We start from the raw sequence: 20,348 nt of genomic DNA, 5'->3' as shown, positions 1-20,348 counted from the left end.
GACATCTAGCATTTTCATTGGCTCATAAAAAGTTCAGTATTTTTTTGACAAGAGAAATGTCAATTAAGTATATAAAAATAGTAGGTTTTCATTTTCCAAATTTTCGTAAATATTCGAGAAAAAATGATTAATTGTTTATTTAAAGATTATACTTAATAGTGTAAACTCAATATATTTGATAGTGACTTGGGTTTTTCATAATATTTAGCTTTTCTATAGAGAATTTTTTAAGTATATTTAAGATAAATAAACATGGAGACGATCTTTCATGAAAAGGTATACACAGAATATGTTACTATAGAGCAATATTATTTGCCTATCTAAAATATTTAGTATGAAATTAAATTTTAGCAAGATGGATCTCTATGTGCTCAACACTGCCTCAACTCTCTATTGCAAGGGTCCTATTTCACCGCAGTTGATCTGGGTACTCTAGCAAACCGTCTTGACGAGGAAGAACGGGAACAAATGGCTGAAGGAGGAGTAGATACTGAACAGTATCGTACATTTTTGGAACAGCCATCCTGTAACATGGATGATAGTGGTTACTTTTCAGTTCAAGTTATAACTAGTGCGTTGCAAGTGTGGGGTTTAGAATTAGTGCCTTATTGTAGTACAGACACACAAGCAAAATCAGCCTTAGAGAATCCTAGTGGACAGCAAGCATTTATATGTAATTATAGAGATCACTGGTTTACTATTAGAAAAATTGGAAATCAGTGGTTTAATCTCAATTCTTTACTTACTAGGCCTGAACTTATATCTGATACATATTTAGCACTGTTTTTGGCACAATTAAAAAATGATGGGTGAGTAGTAATGGTAATAGTAATACAATTATGTGTATGTATTATTTAGGGACAATATCTCTTTAGGTATTCAATATTTATTGTTTCGGGTGATTTACCTGAGTGTACAGCTGATGAGGTTCTAAAAAATAATCCTGTGCAAAAGAAACAGACAACAGCTTTACACACAACTGATTTACATGATAGTGACCCTGACATGCAAGCTGCCTTAAGACTGAGTTTACAAGATGATGATGATCCCGTTGGTAGTCTTGAATCTGATGATAAGTATGTTCAATTTTATGTAGAATTTTAAATTGAATTTGATTTAGTTATATTCCATAAATAAAAACTAAATATAGACATAATTTTAGCAGAGATTTACAGGAAGCCCTAAGGTTAAGCCTGCAGGATACCAACCTTTCACCAGAAGATGATGATGAAGATTCTCTTCTAAAAAAGGCAATCAGTATGAGTTTACAATGTTAAAAGAGCATTCTTTTATATAAATTTTATTACTTAACTTGAATTATATGTGGACATTTTTGAAACTACCTAGTCTTGTATTGAAAAATATGAAAAGTAACAACAGGTTTATATGTTTACTAACAATTTATGAGATAGTGTATTGGGAAAATATTTATGAAAGTATGTTTGTTTGGATTTTTGAAACTTTTGTATTCTCAGTGTGATATTTTGAAGATGTTAAATATATTTGAATCATGTTAAATGTTTACCTTCGATTAAACTTTAATCTGTATTAGAATTTATACTTTTAACTATTTTAGTATTTGTTTATATGTTTGAATAAATATTTTAATAATAAGTTATCGTTTCTGTGAATGGTTACGTGTAATAATGTATACCGGCTATCTTTAATTATGCAACACAACAAACAATATAACCTTTAAATTAAATAAATATATTACATTTAATTTTATTAATATGGTAATTTTTTCAACATATTCATATATATAGTCATACTATAATCACTGATTTTTAGAAGTTTGCTTTTGTTTTCGATTTAAGTATGCAACTTAATAAACACGAGATTTTTGATTCACGAATATAGACATCAATTTTATCTATGGCCAAAGATAAAATTCTAACATATGCCGAGTGTAAGCGGCCACAGCAAGCTGTTTTGAATCGGTTTTAAGTGGTGTAGTTTCAGTTTAATCAATTAATTTTAAAGTGTTGTTGAGTTTACAAAATAGTTTGTAGTTTGAAAGTGAATAAGTGAAAGTGTCATGAAGGATATAAAGTTTTATATAAATTTTGCGATTTTTTTATTGCTAGTTTTAATAAATCAATGTAACAATGCATCGATTGGAAAATATGAAAGGTTTACAGGGGACCAAGGATTATATAGTTCGAAAGATGATGTGGAAATTTTAACAATAGATAATTTTAAGGAAGCTATTACAAATAGCGGAAAAGCTTGGATTGTCGAATTTTACAACTCTTGGTGTGGTTTTTGTCAAAAATTTGCACCTTCTTGGAAGAAATTCGCAACAGATGTCAAAGATTGGCGAGATGTAGTTATTGTAGCTGCTATAGACTGTTCTGATGACAGAAATAATCCAATATGTAGAGAATATGAAATAATGGGTTATCCAACATTACGTTACTTTGGAGAAGATTTTCATGAATCTGAAAAAAATTATGGTTCTCCAATGGAAAAAGGTGTTTCAGCTGAAGATCATAAGCACGATCTTTTAAAAAAGATGATATCTGAACAAATACAAGGACGTGGACAACAGTTTCCAAACCTACTACCATATACAGCTAGTGATGTTGATGATATATTTATTAAAGCAGCATCAGATGTAACAAATTCAATTGTGATATTACAAGAGCCTGGTTCTCTGTTAGGTCCTGAAATTACTATGGATTTACATAGGAGTTCAAATATTGTTACTCATTATGCATTTTCAAATAATACTAACTTGGTAACTAAACTAGATGCAGCTAAGTTTCCATCAGTATATTTAGTCAACAGAGAAAAACAATTTGAACACTTAAGTCTTTATAATACTGATAAAACTAGTATTATAGAAGTTATTAAAGAATCATTGAAACATAGACACATTGAGCTTGTTTTAAATCAAACTAGTCAGGGTAGTAGTAATACTTTTGAAAAAAAGAAAGATGTTAATGCATTAATAGAAAAAGTCAAAACAATGGGTGATGTGGTATTTCAAATGGACTTAGAGACAACATTAAGGTATAGCATATATCAATTAAGTTTTATTTTTAGATTTATATTCATTCCGTGATGTAATTCTAATGAATTGCATTCATGTTTTTCTCATTATGTTCTATAATTGTGATTCATTAAAAAAGTCTCGTGGAAAATTATATTGAATTTTAAATTTTTATCTTATTTAGGTATTCATTAAAACGCGAGGTTGGTAGCAGTAAATATATATCTGGAGAAAAACTGGAAGCATTAAAAAAATACTTACATATCTTAACTAGATATTTTCCCTTTGGACGAGCTGGAAAAGCATTCTTGAATGATGTTAATAATTATGTAAATTCTAATTCAGAAGTATCTGGGTCTGAGATAGCCCAAATGGTGGCTCAAGCTGAACGTGAAGAAGCTAATGTATTTTCCACACCAAAAAAATGGTTAGGTATGAATTTTTTATATATTAATTGAAATAGAATATTCTATATTAATTTTAAGATGACTTAAATCTATTGTCTATTTTTAAATATATGTGATAAAATCCGCTCATATGAAATATTTAGTTCCTTTTAACTGTATAGGAAATTTATGTAAATTTAAGAAACACTGATAAGAGCTAGGTTAATTCTGTAGTGGAAATATATTTATTACAATTGGTAAATATCTAGAATTTGTACATATATCTATGATTATAATTTAATGATATTTATTGTTTATTGATATGTTTAAAATAAAAAAAAATGGTTAAGAAAGTTAATATTGAATAATTGAAGTGATTTTCTCTATTTAAGTAATATTTCCCTTTGATCGTTTAGTATTATGTATGCCAAAAAAAGTACCTTAATTTTTCATTTCATTCTTAATTTGTAAATACGTGTATTGGATTTGTATATACAAACTATTACAATATTTGTATTACTGATTGTTGGCATTTAAAATTGGAAAAAAAATGCTAGTTCTACTTAACTGTTCATATAGTTTATTTAACTAATAATCCTTATTTTTCTTTTATATACTTGGCTTGATATGTCGTCAAAAACAGTTTATGTCAAATGAGTACCAATTTTTTTCAAATATTTTCGATACGTTACTTTCATAATTAGTAAATATTTTGAATTTGTATATACAAACGGTTGCCATTTAATAGGACATTATAAAATATTTTACAGAAAAGTTTATTTTGCATAATTATTTCATGTGATTTAGTTTATTTACGTAATAATCCTAATTGATATTTTATGTACTTGGTTTAATAGGTTGTCAAGGTAGTTCAGATCAATACAGACGTTACCCGTGTGGTTTATGGACAATGTTCCATTATCTAACGGTGAATGTTGCCGATTATGAGCAAGGCATAGGAGGCAACAACCCGCGACCGGCATTGGAAGCTATGCACGGATATATCAAACACTTTTTCGGCTGCGCGGGTTGCAGCAGCCATTTCCAAGAAATGGCAAAACGTCGAGAATTGGACAAGGTCTCCTCGTTCCCCGATTCGATTCTGTGGCTCTGGATGGCGCATAATGAAGTCAACAATCGATTGTCGGGCGACTTATCCGAAGACCCCGAGTACCCCAAAATTCAATTCCCTTCACCTACCAACTGCCCTAGTTGTCGTAACGCGGACGGTACCTGGAACAACTCCGAGGTACTGAAATACCTCAAACACATGTACAGCAACATCAACATCCGATACCTAGGGGCCGACACCAAAATTATCCATGCAGGTCTGGAAGGATCCTATAACTCGACCCAGGGTGGGTTTTTTAATATATTTGATTCCGGCATATGTTTTATACTATATGTCGTGGTTTTCATTCTAATTGTTGTACTCATAAATATGTTTTTAAAGAGGGGCTACAGGAGGAAACTCTACCGATACAAAAACGACCTCTTGGGGAAGGTTTAGGAAATGGCACGTTTGATGATGTTTCGTCGTTTGCTCCAGCGAAAGATAAGACATCCTTTATGCTTCCTGTATTACTTGTGTTAACCGTTTTGTATGTTAAAAGGCTTTAAACGAGTTGTTCTAATCTACAGGTTATCCTAATACTAAAATTGGGATCATCCTAAAGAAATTGTACTTCAAAATTAATCTAAAGTATATGTTATATTTTCTATTTTTTGCATACATCTTAGCACGTGCGGTAAAAGAAACAAAAGGACGTCGCTGCCTGTGGTAGGTAGTCAAAAGTTACATAATAAATCAATTAGTTTAATTTTGAAGGTATGCACGTTTTCTACTAACAATAAAAGTGTAGGTTAAAACTTTATAACATACAAAAAGCAAAATCGTTAACGCTAATTTTTAAGACTGACTTACTAACTTCTATTAACAATATAATTATATCTGTTGACAATTAATCGTAGAGGTTTGGGTTAGCTGTAGATTAAAAGAGATTCTATTAGATGGTAGCTCCGTGTCGTTATTGGTTTTATCTCATTTATGCATTACTTCAAACTAATTTATCTTTGTTCTAGCGAAAAACGTCAACATCTAGTTGCTATTTCTTTTTGTATATATATTTTGAAAATCTACATAGCTCAGAAAAAAAAACTGTATATTTTTGTGAAATTAAATTTATATATATATAATGTAATAGATTGTACATACATTGTTATCTTTTGACAATTTTATATCTTTTTTGTGATTTATAAGTATTATATAACGTTGTTAATAAAGTCGTTGTATATTTTTACATTATATTTGTTGATTTTTTATTGTTAGTTCCTTCATTATTAATAATACTTAATTATCTTAAATTTTAAAACTGATTATAGGTTATATCTGGTAAGGCCAAAATAAAATTAATACTTTCAAAATTAAAATTATTGGAATCATGACAATTACATGGTTGTTTTATTGCCGATTATATAATTAACTGTTTTCCTAAAAACAAGGTATATTATGGCTGTAATAAATCAAAGAACAACTTGCATAAGGTTGGTGTTCAGATAGTTTTAAATGATTTTCAACAATTGTAATTGTAACCACTATTATATTGACCTATATATTATTGAATACGTATTAAAATGCATATAAAACCACGTATCTTACTACTTTATTAGCCATTTTAAGTAACAAATAATTTCTTAAAATAATGATTGCATGAAATCATAATATAATAGTTAAGAAATGACGGAAAATATCGGTAATTAGCTATCAGTATTTCTTAATTTCCAAATTATCATTCGTGGAGTTAAAACAAATTAAAATGATAGTGTGTTCACAACACATGCACTGATAGGAATTATATTTTCTTTGTTAATTATCAAGCATAATACAACAGTGTTTCTAATTTAGTCACTGTTTAGTAATTGATTAATCATCACTACGATTATAGCAATAACTGCAGAAAAAAGAGCATGATGATTGATACAATTGTAATACGTTTCTTAATCTTATTGTAAGTTTTTTATTAATATTTGATCAATTGCCAAGATCTGTTACTATATGGCTTTTAAAAATAATGTATAGAGTCTATTTTATTAAAAATGATTAATAGTTTACTCACTTTCTATTTACAAATAAAACAGTAAGTCAGTTAGCCTATCATTGTTCTAAACGTGATTAATTAGGTAACAAGACTTATATAATGATAATTTTATTTAGAATTAGCAGAATTCAATAAACTTTTGTTTCTATGTTTTTTTATTAGCCTGTAATCTATTTGTGGTTTAAAATAAGGATCCCAATAGATTTAATTTAATCAATTTAACGCATTCAACTTGTTTACTTCCACAGCGTTGCGTCGTTTTATGTTAATATGGTTTTTCTCCAAAACCGTAGTTCTATAAATACGATTAATTGTCTGACATCATATTTCAATATTTGGTTTGGTATTACTGCAAGTTATACTATAGCATATTGATTAGGATTTCAACTTAAGTATATATAATCTGCTTTTATTTATTTACAATATAATATGTAATAAGTTTCGCGAGTATTATATAGTAAAAAATAGTTTAAAAACACCATTATCCGGTGCACAATATAATTTTTCCTATATTTTCAAGTTTCCTTTAACCAATTAGTGGTTTATCTAGACTGGACCTGCAGTTTAACGTGGGTTCCGAACCACGGTCCTCGGCATTAACCCTACTGATTGACGAGTGACCAACTTAGAAATCATTCCAGAAAACATCCGATCTTACCCAGCCTGGTTACTGGTGTGACTGGGATCATTTTCTTTGTCGGATTTTGTACAGCTGGATTCGAAGCCGCGACTATAGGAACAATAGGCGGACCGTCCTATAGCCTTTACCACTGTGCCAAATACGGGAAGGTGCTTTAAGGGAAAGAAAGATTTTTGAATAAAAAAAGAGAAAACGGTGCTTTGCTGTGTCCAGGTGTAGAATTCCGATTTAACCTGTTTAAGGATAAATATGTATTATACTAGCCCTTATTAAATTAAGCTACTACGGATTAGAAAAAGTAACGTTACACTTCATAATAAAATTAAAAAGTTAAAAATATTCATTACATAAATTAAAACACAATTAAATTTTAAAACATTCAAGTTGTTTATTTGTATTAAAACGAATATTAGTTTTAAAAAAAGTGCTTAGTAATATATAATATTTTCTTTAATTATAGACGTTTGTTTTATAATCCATCCAAAGTAGCAGTGAACTGAAATCATCTCAATTTAGGACGTCAAAACCTCGCAATGCTGCCGAATTTAACTTTGACTTTTAGTTTATTTTAGCTTCTATATATTACAACATCCTTATGCAAATAAAATAATGAAACAAAAATGTTAAATGAAGTATCATTTATTTTAACATTATAGTTCACTGTTCACTGCTATTTCGAGTATATTTATATTTTTATAACGCTGAAAATATCAAGTTTCGTGCAAAAAATGTTTTTGTAATAAAAAGCAGACATAATTTTTGTTGACACAAGGTCATCAGGTTCTGTCAAGACAAACATACATATATAAAATTAGATACTTCAAAAATAGGTATTTTAATGTTGAATGATTAATATTAGCTGGTCGTACTTTATAATAAATGGCTTAAGAACCATATGTTTATTATTTCTTACCGATTTACTTGTTTATGTTCCAATGATCTTAAGGGTCACATTACCGTAGCTGTTATTTTGCCGATCAGTCTTCCATTAAAATACGACAGTCAGTGCACAGTTGAGGAGCAAATCCAGATACGCAGATTGAATTTATTTGAATAGAGTTGTAGAATGAAAAGGAAACGTTTCGGTTTCCTTACGAATTGTCACGAAATCGACCTTTTGGATTACATATTGGTTAATAGTAGACACATGAGTATAGAATCGGAGAGAGTTGTCTTTTCATCAGGTTATTTTTAAAATAATTTGTCTTAAACATTGAGTGATAATAATATAATAACAAATGAATAATCATATAAACACTTAACAAATATAATGGTTTTACTGAGGAAATTGTATTAGAATTTCAGTTTTTGGTAATTTAAAGAAATGCTCATTAAGATGTTTAATGTTTTACTTTTCTTTTGTTTAAGACTAGTTTAGTAGTTTTGGTTTTAATTGTATAAAACATTAAAAGCAACCCTCTTGATTTTGCAAAGTATAGCACTCAATAATAAATAATAGCACTCCTTAAGTATATCTTTTAGAGACTTTAATATTAACCAAGAAGGAATATTAACCTGAACCTTATTTATAAACTTTTATTTTAATTGTATATATTGATAATGAACTTCTTTTGTTACTCCCCTGAAATTCTCTAAACCACTAAACATAACACATAAAATGATGACGATAAGCTATTGATATTTATGTTGATTTGACAGGAAACCCAGGGATTTATATCAATAACATAACTTTGATGCTGTAAGAACTAAGCTTTATTTTCTACACAAATAATTTTTAAAAAATATATCGACTTATCGTTATAAGACAATCAAATATCAAATCTAATATTTATTAAAAATATCTTTTTCTTCTCAATGTTCCACGACACGTAAAGATATAATTAATTTGACTAGATAATAATTACAACATAATTAAAAAACCTAATTATAACAACAATAAATTGTGCAATATTGGTTTTAATTATTCACTATAATAGACACATATACAAAACTAGACTTAAATCGTAAAAATGTTAAAAGACCTCCATAATCATTTGGTAAGAGTATTTAGATTCAAGCAGGTTAATTTATTGGTTAAAGCATAAAATTATATCAATAGTTTCAATTTAAGCCATTACTTTTATGTAGTCAGCAGCAGTTGATTTCTGAAGAGCATTGGATTGTAAATTCTAGAAAAAGAATTTATTTGGTAAACCCAAACACAGAACTATGGGCTCAACTATAAACAAAGATAAAATGAACGCAGTTTTGAACTATTGTAATAGATCAAGTCAACATTAAATCTTATTTTACATTATCATGGTCTTTGTTTATATTTGAACTTAAACTTGTTGAAAAAAGTTAGTACCTATTTGTGAATTATTATGGTTATTATTATTAATGAACCTAAATGAATGGATGTTTAAAAATCACCAGTGCTCCTATTTACGTTTTGTATAACCTGTAACGTGATAATAGACATGTGACTCCAAATGTGAATACGAAATTATGACATGATATACAGCAAGAAAAATATGATAAAATACAATTGGTGACGATGGTATGACCAATAAAATGTTTGTTTTCAAAACATTTTCCTTTTTATTAAAAAATATAGTTTAATGGAATACTCTAAGCATATCTAAAGAGAATTTTTCAAAATTAGAATCATTTTCGGAGTTATATTATAACATGGCAAAAACATTGAAAAATCTTAAATAACGCTAATTTTGAAGCAGAAAAAGCACCAAAACACGGATTTGGGATTTCGAATTCAGAAATGCGAATATTAAATATAATTATCACAGTTCTCCTACTTGAAACTATGACTACGCCTTAGAACACTTCTTTCTCGATACTACATGTACATGATACTTCAAGTTCCAAGCTTAAATTTTAGGCCTTAAGAATATCCCAAATGTCTAAATAATTTTATTTGTCATACACTTTCGACCTTATGTAAATTATAATATATTAGAAAGTCTTACCTTAGAAATATCAACACCAGTCATATTTTTAACTAACAATGGCACTTTGTTAACAATATCAAAGACTTCTCCTGTTAATTTGGCGGCACCAACATCACCGGTACCGGTCGAAACCATAGTGACCTTCTTAGCTTGAGAAAGAGGTGCAGCCACTTCAGCTGCCACCTGGAATAATTATACAATGATATAATAGTTTAATCTTGTTATAGATCAAAATCAATACTTTTGGTAGGACATCCAGAAACATATCAATCATTGCAGCTTCCTTGTACTCTTTCCAGGCTTCTGCTTTCTTCGCCATTTGTTCTGCTTCTGCTTTTGCTTTAGCCTCAATAGCATAAGCTTCAGCTTCGCCTAATATTAAAACCGTCATTTTTAAAAGTATAATATATAATGTGTCCAGTATTACCTTTTAGTCTAAGAGCCTCCGCATCTGCTTCAGCCTCAAGCAGGAGCTTCTTTCGATTCGCTTCGGCAATTTTTTCTAAGCGATATTTTTCAGCTTCGGCTGGTCGTCGGACGGTTGCTTCTAGTTCGCGTTCCTTCCTGGCTATTTCTTGTTCTTGTACGGCAATTTGTTGAGTTCTTTCAACTACCTAAGCGGCGAAATTCATTTTAAAAATCGTTAACAATTGATCGAACTCCCATGAAACTTGTACTGACCAAGATCTGCATTTCCTCTTCTTTGATTTTTTGTTTAGTCTTGGCCGCTTGTAGTTCATAGGCCAGTTCGGCTTCAGCATTTTTGGTCTGTACTTCGATATCATACACGGCCTTCTTCAATTCAAAGTCTCTTCGGGCTTTCGCTATCTCCGTATCGTTCAAGAAAACTGAGGCCATCCTTTGTTCCTCCGCCATAGCTTCCTTGATTGCGGCATCGGCTCTGGCTTCAGCTTCACCTATGCGGGCATCCCGTTTTACTTCAGCGGTTCGAGCCATACCCAAACTTTTTAGATATCCCTAGAGATATGTAAATGATGTGATCATTATGAGATGTTAAAGAAGTTACTATAAAGCAACAATTAACATATGGATAGAGCACGACATTTTAAAACCAAATGGTATCTTTAATACATTTGCAATAACAAATACTTTTACAAATCTGTCAATTTCCTCAGTCATTATTTTTTCTGTTTATATTTCTGCATATTACATATATATAGTATATTATTTATTACAATATGAATTTGTATACTAATGAATGTAAAAATGTCGCATATCATTGACATATCATCATATTGATTGTGATTCATATTTTTACTACTATATGAATTTATCTACAACACTACATATCTGTGTAAAATACTGATTTTTATTTAATGACCAAAGCCAGTGAATACATATAAAAATGTGAACACCCACTATAAATTCACATACCTTTGCGCCCTTTTGTAGCGAAATATGAAACAAAAAGAGAAAAATAATATAAAAACAATTAAACTAAATAGTTTAAAAAGTGGGGCTTTTGTAAGTTTTTGATTAAAAACAAAAAATGTATTCTTATATTTCATATAAAGAACTAAAATTATTTAGAATATAAGATGCACAAACCTCTTCATCTCTGATGTCCTTTATTGTATATGAGACCACAGTAATTCCCATATTGACTAAATCTGATGATGCAACTTCAAAAACTTGTTTACTAAATTTTTTACGGTCTTTATAAATTTCCTCTACTGTCATGGAACCCATCATGGCTCTTTGATGACCTTCTAATGTTACTAATGCGATTTGTTCAATTTCATGTTCTGATTTTCCCAAAAACTGTTCACATGCCGCTAGGAGCATTTCTTCATTTTGACCTTGAATTTTTACCTAATAAAACAATTATCAAATTGTCTTCGATTTTTCCTTCACTTATTTTTATCACCTGTGCTATGCCGGTAACAGAAATGGGTACACCTTGGCTGGTGTAAACTGTTGGACTATCAACAATCAGGGTCATGGTATTTAGAGAGATTCTAAAAAAATTATAAACCTTGTCTTAAAAATCATTTGAATTTATTCTGTAAAGAAGTTACCTTTGTATTCTTTGGAGGCCAGGCCATATAAAAGCCCTGCCACCAGGCACTAAATGGGGTTTGCCATAACAACATCCTAGAAAAAATTAAATACCATAATTTTTAATTTAAAAAGGTTTATTACTCACCTGAAATGACTAGAGCTTCATTTGGTCCACAAGTCGCAAAGCCCCAAGTCATTTTTGAGAACTTAGATTAAGTAACTACTAGGAAAATGCTCTAGCTACAACATATCTTCAAATATTAGATAATCAGAAATAGTAAACATAAATATTGATTTTCTAAATTGAATTTTTGACAGAAGCTAAATATCTGAAGATCTTAACACAACAAAAGTTCTTAATAAAAAACAAATTTTGACATTCAAGTTAAAATTATTAGTGATAATATAAAAAGCATATACGATATTAAAATAAATTTTAAAAGCTAGTAATATGTTATTTAAGTTGAAATATTAAACCTCAATATTTATCAATGTAGTCTTTTGAGAAAACTGGGTGTGTCGATATGTTATCGATTTTATAGTGATTTATTATTTAGAAATAGAGGCATGTATTCTAACTTAACTTATTCAAAATTTCCATCTCATATTTGTGTATTTTAATATATTTATAAATAACAAAAAATATTTATAGAATAAATTTAATTTTGGTTGCCTAAGTTAGGTACATTGTAATTTTAATTTTCATTATTTAGGTTCACTGTTACATGCCTAGATGGCATGTCAGCTGAAAACTTTACTTTGAAATGGTTATAACATAGTTTGAATAAAAGACTGTTGAAATTAAAATAATAATTTCTTAAAACCTTTTTGTTTTTGTATATTAAATTTATTGTTAGGTCCTATCTATTGAAGATGCTGTTTGCGTATATTTAGTTGCCTAACTTAACAAAATAAGTACTATTTAAAATATTTTAATCCTGTTTAATATTTCTTTTATGGTTTGAAATAGTCCTAATAATAGTTATTTAATAAATAGTATTATAAAAGGTAATCATTTGTTCTATTTAGATAAATATATGAATAAAACGATCGATATTTGACCTATATTGCGGACATTTTACCAGGACTCATTTATATGCCAAAAAAAGGAACATAATATTCAGATTATTGATACCATGGTTATAAGGTTCGATATAATTTATACAGAATATAACTAAAAAGTTATAATTTACACATTACTTTTAATTGAGAAATTATAAAATACATTAACATTAGTTACACAATCTTTTTAAAGATATGGTTTTTGAATTAATTTTTACGTTTGAGATGATATTAATGATTTCTTCATGTTATTGTTAAATTTTGTTGCCAATCCAAAATTCTAATTTTTATTGCTTTTTAGGACACGGATATTTTTTTGCTAGTTTGCATTTTTTAGTATTAGCAAAAACTCTTTACATTCTCATTGTTTGTGTATCGCATTTTACCCTTTTTTTATCTTAAAGGATTCAATTGATTTTATGGTAGCTAAAAATGAACAAGTATAGCACGAAGAGCACTTCAGGCGACGACACAGCCAACGAAAGGCTCCAGTAAAGTCACGCAAAGAACATTTTCTTTTGTGTTTTTCGTTTTTTTTTGTGGGGGTAGAGTAAAGATTTTTGAACATTGAATAGAATAACTTTAATATTAGACTTAAATTTTATAAGTAACTAGGTTTAATCTAGTTTTTATTTATTTTTTTACAATATCAAGTGTTAGATTTATATTCATTATTATATTTTTAGTTGCATAAAATTCAGGAGTTAAATCAATCTCAGTTTATTTTTTGGATAAATAAAAATTCAGCTTCTGTATGTTTATGCCTGAAAAATTCAGAAAGAAGCCTATTGATTGCTTTTGAACTTTTTTCGTATTACTTCTTAGTAAAAGAGTATATTATATATATTATATAGAGAAAACGTAGAAAATTCTGTTTTATGTTTGATTATGACTTGTCATAGATACGTCGCCATGGTAATCGTTAAGTATGTTAACTGTCCTCATAGAAGAAATTGTAATTATGTTTCTCCATTTTATCTTAGTAAATATTTTAATTTTTTTATATAATTTCAGTTTGAGTATGTTTCTGTCGGTAAAAATGATTTGAAAAACAGTGCTTTTTAAAAGTAAAACTATGTTTGGCAAATATTATTTATTATATTTATGGTATTAATTACATAGCTATTGTCAACCTGTACAGTTATAATTTGTTTGTTTTCAGAAATGTCAATTATGAATGTCATATTATTCAAAAATCTCAAATTAGGTGATGAAGAAATTTTGAAAAAGAATAAAGGTGAGTTAATTTTATACAGAATTTAATCTGTTTTTATTTTGAAAATAATATAATTATATATTTTTTTGATAAATCTATGGGGGTTAGAATACTCTTATTTGCACACCTAATTGCAATTAATATCTAATTATGGCTGTCTAGTTTATATATTTTTGATAAATATTACACATAACATATTTATATAATCATCTTGTTATATACAAAATTTTTAATATTTAAATATCAAGGTGCCATGGATTAAGAGAAATATTAGTACCGTTATTTGAACAACTATTTGGATTTTACATAATTTAATTAGGCGTTTTATTAAAAAAATATCTGTAATAATTGTTTGTTTTCTTTAGCAACAGATGTTTCTAAATTCCGTATATAATTCATTAATCTGTTGTTTTTCTGTAGTCTTTAATTTCCTGTCAGACAATGAGACGAACGGCAGGAAATTCAAATTATTTTAATATTAGCCGAGGTATATTATAGATTATGACCATTATTTTGATATGTGGTAAATTAATATATTACGTCAAATGTGTGCAAATTTTGAGATTACCAAAGGAGTTATTAAATTTGTATCGTAAACTGTATGAGATTATTCCGTTTTGATAAGTTCAAATTATTAACGAGAATTAGATTATATTTTTAACTATAAAAGAGCTTGGTTCAAGGATCACAGCCTTCTTGCTTCACCAAATAAAGGACGATAACTTAGAGGGAATGACAAGTTTGGCGGTCTAGTAAAGTTTATTGAGGGAAGATGCTTGTAACATACTGAAAGCTGGTTGTAAGTGTTGTAAAACTTTTACAGAAACATTTTTAGTATTTTCTTATTATATTTTAAGAGTTAGAAATAAAAAAAACATGATGAGTTCAATCGCTATTACTGTTCTTTAACAAGTTTGTTCTTGTCGAGTAACAGTATTATTTTAATTTTCTGAGTCTTTGATGATGTTTGTCTGATGTTGATATTATATTCAGCCATAACATCTTCAGGTTTTGATGGATATACTTCGGTTAAACCACATTTGAGGTATATCACCAAGTCATATTTCTTCTTGGTAAAGTTGACCTCATAGAGTAATAGAGAGAACTCTATAGGGGCCTCCGGAGAAGTCGCTACGTGCAATATTTAGATGGAGTTAAAGTCAGCCATTCAAGTAATTTTATTTTGTAAGGAAAACGTCTTGCTGTGAAGATATTTGATTGGTTCTTTCATAATGTTTGCACACAGGTGCGTTACGTGACAGTCATGACAGTACGTGACATTCTAAAAAATTTGATTTACTTGTTTAATCCAAAAGTATATGGCACATCTTATTATTGTTTTAAATATATTATCTGGAAGTATTGTGCAATTAAAATGTTTAAAATTTACTTCTTTACGACATCTAATAAAAAATGTGTTACGTTTTTGGCGTGGCAATATCGTGGGATAAAATAAAAGAGATAGCTCAAAAACCTATTAACAGTATAATAGAACAATTTTGTTATAAAATAAGTTTCAACTTGTAGACTTGAATGCAAACAAAAATTACAATTAATTTGATGATAGTGATCTGATGATAGTGAAGCAATACAGCTACTGGACAACACGTAGGAAATTGGAAGATTAAAACGAATCAAATACACGAACTTGTTCAGTGTATAAGTGTATTCTTAACGTGGATGTGGTGTGGAATGGATAGAGAATAAGTAGCTGTTTCTTGGAATTGCTGGACAACACTTATTTATTTTATCATAAAGTGGTACTAATAGCATGGGAATATTGATATAAAAATGTTAAAAATATTAAGGTTTATAACGAGTAGCCTGATGGATATTTCCTATAAAAAATTAAATAATTCTAAAATTATTTGCTGGAAAAATATTTTCAAATGAGAACGTCAAGTATATCTTGTCCAAATATCGCATCTCCAACATTCAGAGGTTATTGCCTGCCGAATTTGATAGCCGAATGCATTTCCATTTCGAAGTTTCCGTCATTATCGATTCAGTGCGATACGTTTTTCCTTTCCCGATAGCGGAGCACTATAATTTCCCACCTTGTCGTTTGTCTCTATCGAAAATGATTGATAAGGACATTCCCCGTCTATTTCCCGAACAACAACTGCATGTCATGGACGCCATTTCTTTCCCATTAAGGAACACCGACCGAGGACGGTCAACTTTATGGAATATCTATAAAAAATGAACGGTACGGCCCAGTAACCTCATTATAATGGGAAACAAAGAAAAGCATGCAAAATACATTTAGTGGTTCGATTGTCTGAGAAATCTTATGGGTTTTCGCTGGCAAAAATTTTTTTCATGTAAAAGAGTGAAACTGCATGATGTAGCAGTCACGCTAGCACATCCATTTTATAGCGGGTCAGTTGATGACGTTTATAGCAAAATTTAATCATCGATGATGCATTCGTCGATTCATTATTTCAATGAAAATTCTTCAATAATTAAAGGGGCTTTCATTTTTTTATTTGAAGCAGTAATTTTAAAAGAAAGTATTTCTAGTACGATGGTAATCCTATTAGTAGTTAGCCTACAAAAGAAAAACGAAAATTTTGGAAAGTGGAGATTTATTTGCTCCAACGTCTTTAACCCGCAAGCCTCGTCTTTTTCAAGTTCGGAAACAAAAAGAAGTTGCACGTGGCCAAATTTGGAGAATTCGGTGGATGGGGAAGCAGTTCGTAGCCCAATTCGACCAATTTTCCGTGGCGAATGTGACCTGGTGCGTTGTCATGAGGGAAGAGCACATCCTTCTTCACGAAATAAGGCCGTTTTCTCCCCAGTTCGGGGCCGAATCGTTTTGCCCTTCTCCAGGTAGTCCATGTAGATTACACCTTGAGAACACGATAGGACAGTCTTCGCCTTCTTCGAAGCGCGTTCGCCGGATTAGCTGACGGTCACGAAACTACGCAATAACGACTTTGGATTGCGCTTAAACAGCGTCAAACACTGATCTGAAGGGGTCTCACGGTTGCGCTTGTTGTCTGGAGTGAATAAACGTTGCATCCATCGCGTCGATAGCTTTCTCATGTCCAAAATTACATGCAGGATATGACCCACGCGGACTTTTAAACGTCTACTGTCTGAGCTATCTCGCACCCCTTCAATCGATGGTTGACCAGTAACAGGTCAATTGAAAAGTCCCCGGCCTGACGCACAGATGGCGCTACTAGAATTAAGTCCATATGTGTTTTAGTTAGCCATAACCCTCAAAAGATGCGTGTATATATTTGACAACTGTCAGATTATTAGTTTGTGAATTATAGCATTTTGAGTGAAACAACTTTTGTTTTTGTGAAAAAAATGGATAAAAAGTAATTTCGCGTGTTGATAAAATATTGCCTTTTGAAGGAAAAAAATACAGTTGAAGCAAAAACTTGGTTTAATGTCGAGTTTCCAGACACTGCCCCAGGAAAATCAACCATCAAGGATTGGTATGCTAAGTTTAGATGTGGTGAAATGAGCACCGAAGACAGTGAACGCAGTGGACGCCCAAAAGAGGTTCTTACCGACGAAAACATTTTAAAAAATCCACAAAATGATTTTGAATGACCGTAAATTGAAATTGAATGAAATAGCAGACACTCTAAAGATATCAACTGAACGTGTACATCATTCACAAATATTTGGGTATGAGAAAGCTCTGGGCAAAGTGCGTGCCGCGCGAGCTCACTTTTGACCAAAAACAACGACGAGTTGATGATTCAGAGCAGTGTTTGAAGATGATCAAGCGTAATAAACCCGAGTTTTTGCGTCGATATTTGACAATCGATGGAACATGGCTCCATTATTTCACTCCAAAATCCAATCGACAGTCATCCGAGGAGACTGTACACTATAAACCCGCTCCAAAGCGTGAGAAAACGCAACAGTCGGTTGGCAAGGTTATGGCGTCTGTATTTTGGGATGCGTATAGAATAATTTTCATTGACTACCTTGAAAAAGGAAGAATAATCAACAGCGACTATTACATAGCGTTATTGGACCGCTTGAAGGACGAAATCGCCGAAAAACGGCCGCATTTGAAGAAAAAGAAAGTGCTGATTCACCAAGACAATGCACCGTGTCACAAGTCAGTGAAAACGATGGCAAAAATCCATCTATCCACCGTATTCTCCAGATGGCCCCCAGTGACTATTTCCTGTTCTCAGATCTCAAAAGAATTCTGGGAAGAAATGTTTGTCGAATGAAGAGGTCGTCAAAACTGAGGCCTATTTTGAAGCAAAGGACAAATCGTACTACAAAAATAGTATCGAAAAGCTGATTATAGTGACCCTCCACTATAATCAGCGTGTCGCCCTTGAAGGGAATTCTGTTGAATAAAAAAAACTAATTTTGTCAAAAAAATGTGTTTTACTATAGTAGACCGGGGACTTTTAAATTGACCTCTTAGTCTCAGTCAATGCTGCGGAGGTTCTAAACCAATAATATCGGAATAGTCAGAATGAACCTTTTTGTATGTTTCCAAAACGATAAAAGACGTTAAAATACCCTTGTTTTAAAATAAATCCTCTCTAAATATGTAATATTACAAAAAATAAGAGACAAATAAAGTAACACTCTTTTAAACAGTATGATTTCAACGATCGTATCGATTAGAAAACTAATATGCTTTATTTAAATCACTAGAACTCCTTAATAAACGTTATCAATCAATAGCTACATAGTATTATGATGTATTAACAAATAGTGATTGAATTATGTCTAATGACCTAATTATTTCTCCGACTCAGTCTGCATTATTGCCAATAACAGCTATTTATTTGACGTTATATTAATCAATTTGTCAGTTGTAAGCGACATTAGTAACCTTACTATACAATTCCAATTGATATCTCAAGTCTTTTTAAGGATCCGTATGAATATACAATAAACTTGTCTCATAATGGTCCAGTAATAACGGTAATAAGGCAAAGAGCGTTAAAGCTTTTAATCTGAATCGACCTGTTACTACGCAGAGGATAACGGACAATGTATTAAAGGTTACCAGATTTGGATCTTACTTTTGCGATGACAATTGGGTGTGGTCCTTTAATGTGTCGCGTAAAGAAGAGGAGAAACCTTTAAAGGTATTAAGAAGAGTTGTCTTTAGGTATATGAAGAAAAAAAACATCATCATTTGTTGCATTCTGTGTTACAACACTAGGTCGTTCAATAAATACTGTCGTTCTACAAGAAAAACACTATTTTATGGATTGAACCTTAATATACTTGTATCAGTACATTTCTTCAATCTCTACATAACTTATATATATGACATAAAGTACATATTTTTAGTTACATGCTTAATACAATAAATATATCGATATATATTTCCTAAATTAAAATGAAACTGGACTATTTAAAGATAATAGTAACACTTATACACTATACAAATTCGTTTGGTTTGGTTGACGTTACTGTGATTTTAATAACCTTATTTCATATATTAGAGCGAATTTTTGGATAACTCAAGATACATTATATACATGGGGCAAAAGTCCCGCTACCATTTTGATTTTATGATTGAAAAATGATATAGGGTGACCGCGATTCGCTATGCAACTTTCGGCTTTTTTTTATGACATCCTGCAACCTCTGAGGCTGAATTTTCTCAATTTCGTGACGAACATTGTCTTTAAGATGTTGAATCGTTTGGGCGTATTCACATAAACTTTTGATTTTAAAAAAAGAAATAAGAGAAAGTCTGGTACTGTTAAATCCGAAGATCTGGCTGGCCATGCTAAATCGTCACTTCGCAAAATTAGTCTTCGTGGAAAATTCAATATTTGAATTGTTGAAGAAGCTGTGTGTGCTGTGGCCCCATTTTTCTGAAACCACATGTCCTCTAGTCCTTGCTCTTCCATTTCAGACATAAGAAAATTTCTAATGTCTTGATACCGTTCAGCAGTAACAGTAACTTGGTCATTTTAAAAAAAGAGAGACCAATGATGCTTCCAGCATGAAACACGGTTGTTTTCAGTAGATGCAATGATGTTTCAGGAAGAGAAGAAAATGGACTT

General features: G+C 30.5%; 3 protein-coding genes across 6 annotated transcripts; 2 read left to right on the top strand and 1 right to left on the bottom strand.

Moving 5' to 3' along the window:
- Positions 1-105: 105 nt before the first annotated feature.
- LOC143199121 (ataxin-3) lies at positions 106-1,424 on the top strand. 3 transcript variants are annotated; one of them, XM_076408872.1, is made up of 4 exons: positions 106-276; positions 352-809; positions 876-1,076; positions 1,166-1,424. In XM_076408872.1, exons 1-4 carry the CDS (start codon positions 253-255, stop codon positions 1,275-1,277), a joined length of 795 nt encoding a protein of 264 aa, XP_076264987.1. In that variant the 5' UTR covers positions 106-252; the 3' UTR covers positions 1,278-1,424. The 3 variants fall into 3 exon arrangements, with proteins under 3 accessions (XP_076264987.1, XP_076264986.1, XP_076264988.1); XM_076408871.1 differs by having other exon boundaries at positions 1,163-1,424; XM_076408873.1 differs by having other exon boundaries at positions 1,176-1,319.
- A 309-nt stretch (positions 1,425-1,733) lies between these two features.
- LOC143199119 (sulfhydryl oxidase 1) lies at positions 1,734-5,688 on the top strand. Its single transcript, XM_076408867.1, has 4 exons — positions 1,734-3,015; positions 3,180-3,427; positions 4,239-4,739; positions 4,835-5,688. Exons 1-4 carry the CDS (start codon positions 2,039-2,041, stop codon positions 4,999-5,001), a joined length of 1,893 nt encoding a protein of 630 aa, XP_076264982.1. The 5' UTR covers positions 1,734-2,038; the 3' UTR covers positions 5,002-5,688.
- Positions 5,689-8,809: 3,121 nt separating this feature from the next.
- Flo1 (flotillin-1) lies at positions 8,810-12,721 on the bottom strand. 2 transcript variants are annotated; one of them, XM_076408869.1, is made up of 9 exons: positions 12,196-12,721; positions 12,068-12,143; positions 11,917-12,007; positions 11,598-11,861; positions 10,710-11,006; positions 10,456-10,642; positions 10,270-10,400; positions 10,047-10,211; positions 8,810-9,248 (listed from the first exon to the last, which is right to left on the bottom strand). In XM_076408869.1, exons 1-9 carry the CDS (start codon positions 12,245-12,247, stop codon positions 9,186-9,188), a joined length of 1,326 nt encoding a protein of 441 aa, XP_076264984.1. In that variant the 5' UTR covers positions 12,248-12,721; the 3' UTR covers positions 8,810-9,185. The 2 variants fall into 2 exon arrangements, with proteins under 2 accessions (XP_076264984.1, XP_076264985.1); XM_076408870.1 differs by lacking the exon at positions 8,810-9,248 and adding an exon at positions 9,385-9,520 and having other exon boundaries at positions 12,196-12,717.
- Positions 12,722-20,348: the final 7,627 nt, after the last annotated feature.

This window comes from Rhynchophorus ferrugineus, unplaced genomic scaffold, assembly GCF_030347505.1.
Source record: "Rhynchophorus ferrugineus isolate W39M unplaced genomic scaffold, kcgeb_rfMv2 rfM6, whole genome shotgun sequence".
Taxonomy (NCBI): domain Eukaryota; kingdom Metazoa; phylum Arthropoda; class Insecta; order Coleoptera; family Curculionidae; genus Rhynchophorus; species Rhynchophorus ferrugineus.
The sequence above is the reverse complement of the archived record's forward strand: the minus strand, read 5'-3'. Positions and strand labels throughout refer to the sequence as shown.

What these genes read in the sequence shown, in the direction of transcription:
- LOC143199121 (XM_076408871.1), top strand. Translation starts at nt 253, where the DNA reads ATGGAGACGATCTTTCATGAAAAG. An exon ending in GCACAATTAAAAAATGATGG is followed by an intron (nt 810 to 875) that starts GTGAGTAGTAAT and finishes ATATCTCTTTAG; the next exon opens with GTATTCAATATTTATTGTTT. An exon ending in AGTCTTGAATCTGATGATAA is followed by an intron (nt 1,077 to 1,162) that starts GTATGTTCAATT and finishes ACATAATTTTAG; the next exon opens with CAGAGATTTACAGGAAGCCC.
- LOC143199119 (XM_076408867.1), top strand. Translation starts at nt 2,039, where the DNA reads ATGAAGGATATAAAGTTTTATATAAATTTTGCGATTTTTTTATTGCTA. An exon ending in CACACCAAAAAAATGGTTAG is followed by an intron (nt 3,428 to 4,238) that starts GTATGAATTTTT and finishes TTGGTTTAATAG; the next exon opens with GTTGTCAAGGTAGTTCAGAT. An exon ending in ATCCTATAACTCGACCCAGG is followed by an intron (nt 4,740 to 4,834) that starts GTGGGTTTTTTA and finishes ATGTTTTTAAAG; the next exon opens with AGGGGCTACAGGAGGAAACT.
- Flo1 (XM_076408869.1), bottom strand. Translation starts at nt 12,247, where the DNA reads ATGACTTGGGGCTTTGCGACTTGTGGACCAAATGAAGCTCTAGTCATT. An exon ending in GGAGGCTCTTAGACTAAAAG is followed by an intron (nt 10,401 to 10,455) that starts GTAATACTGGAC and finishes TTTTAATATTAG; the next exon opens with GCGAAGCTGAAGCTTATGCT. An exon ending in CTGGTGTTGATATTTCTAAG is followed by an intron (nt 9,249 to 10,046) that starts GTAAGACTTTCT and finishes TTCTTTTTCTAG; the next exon opens with AATTTACAATCCAATGCTCT.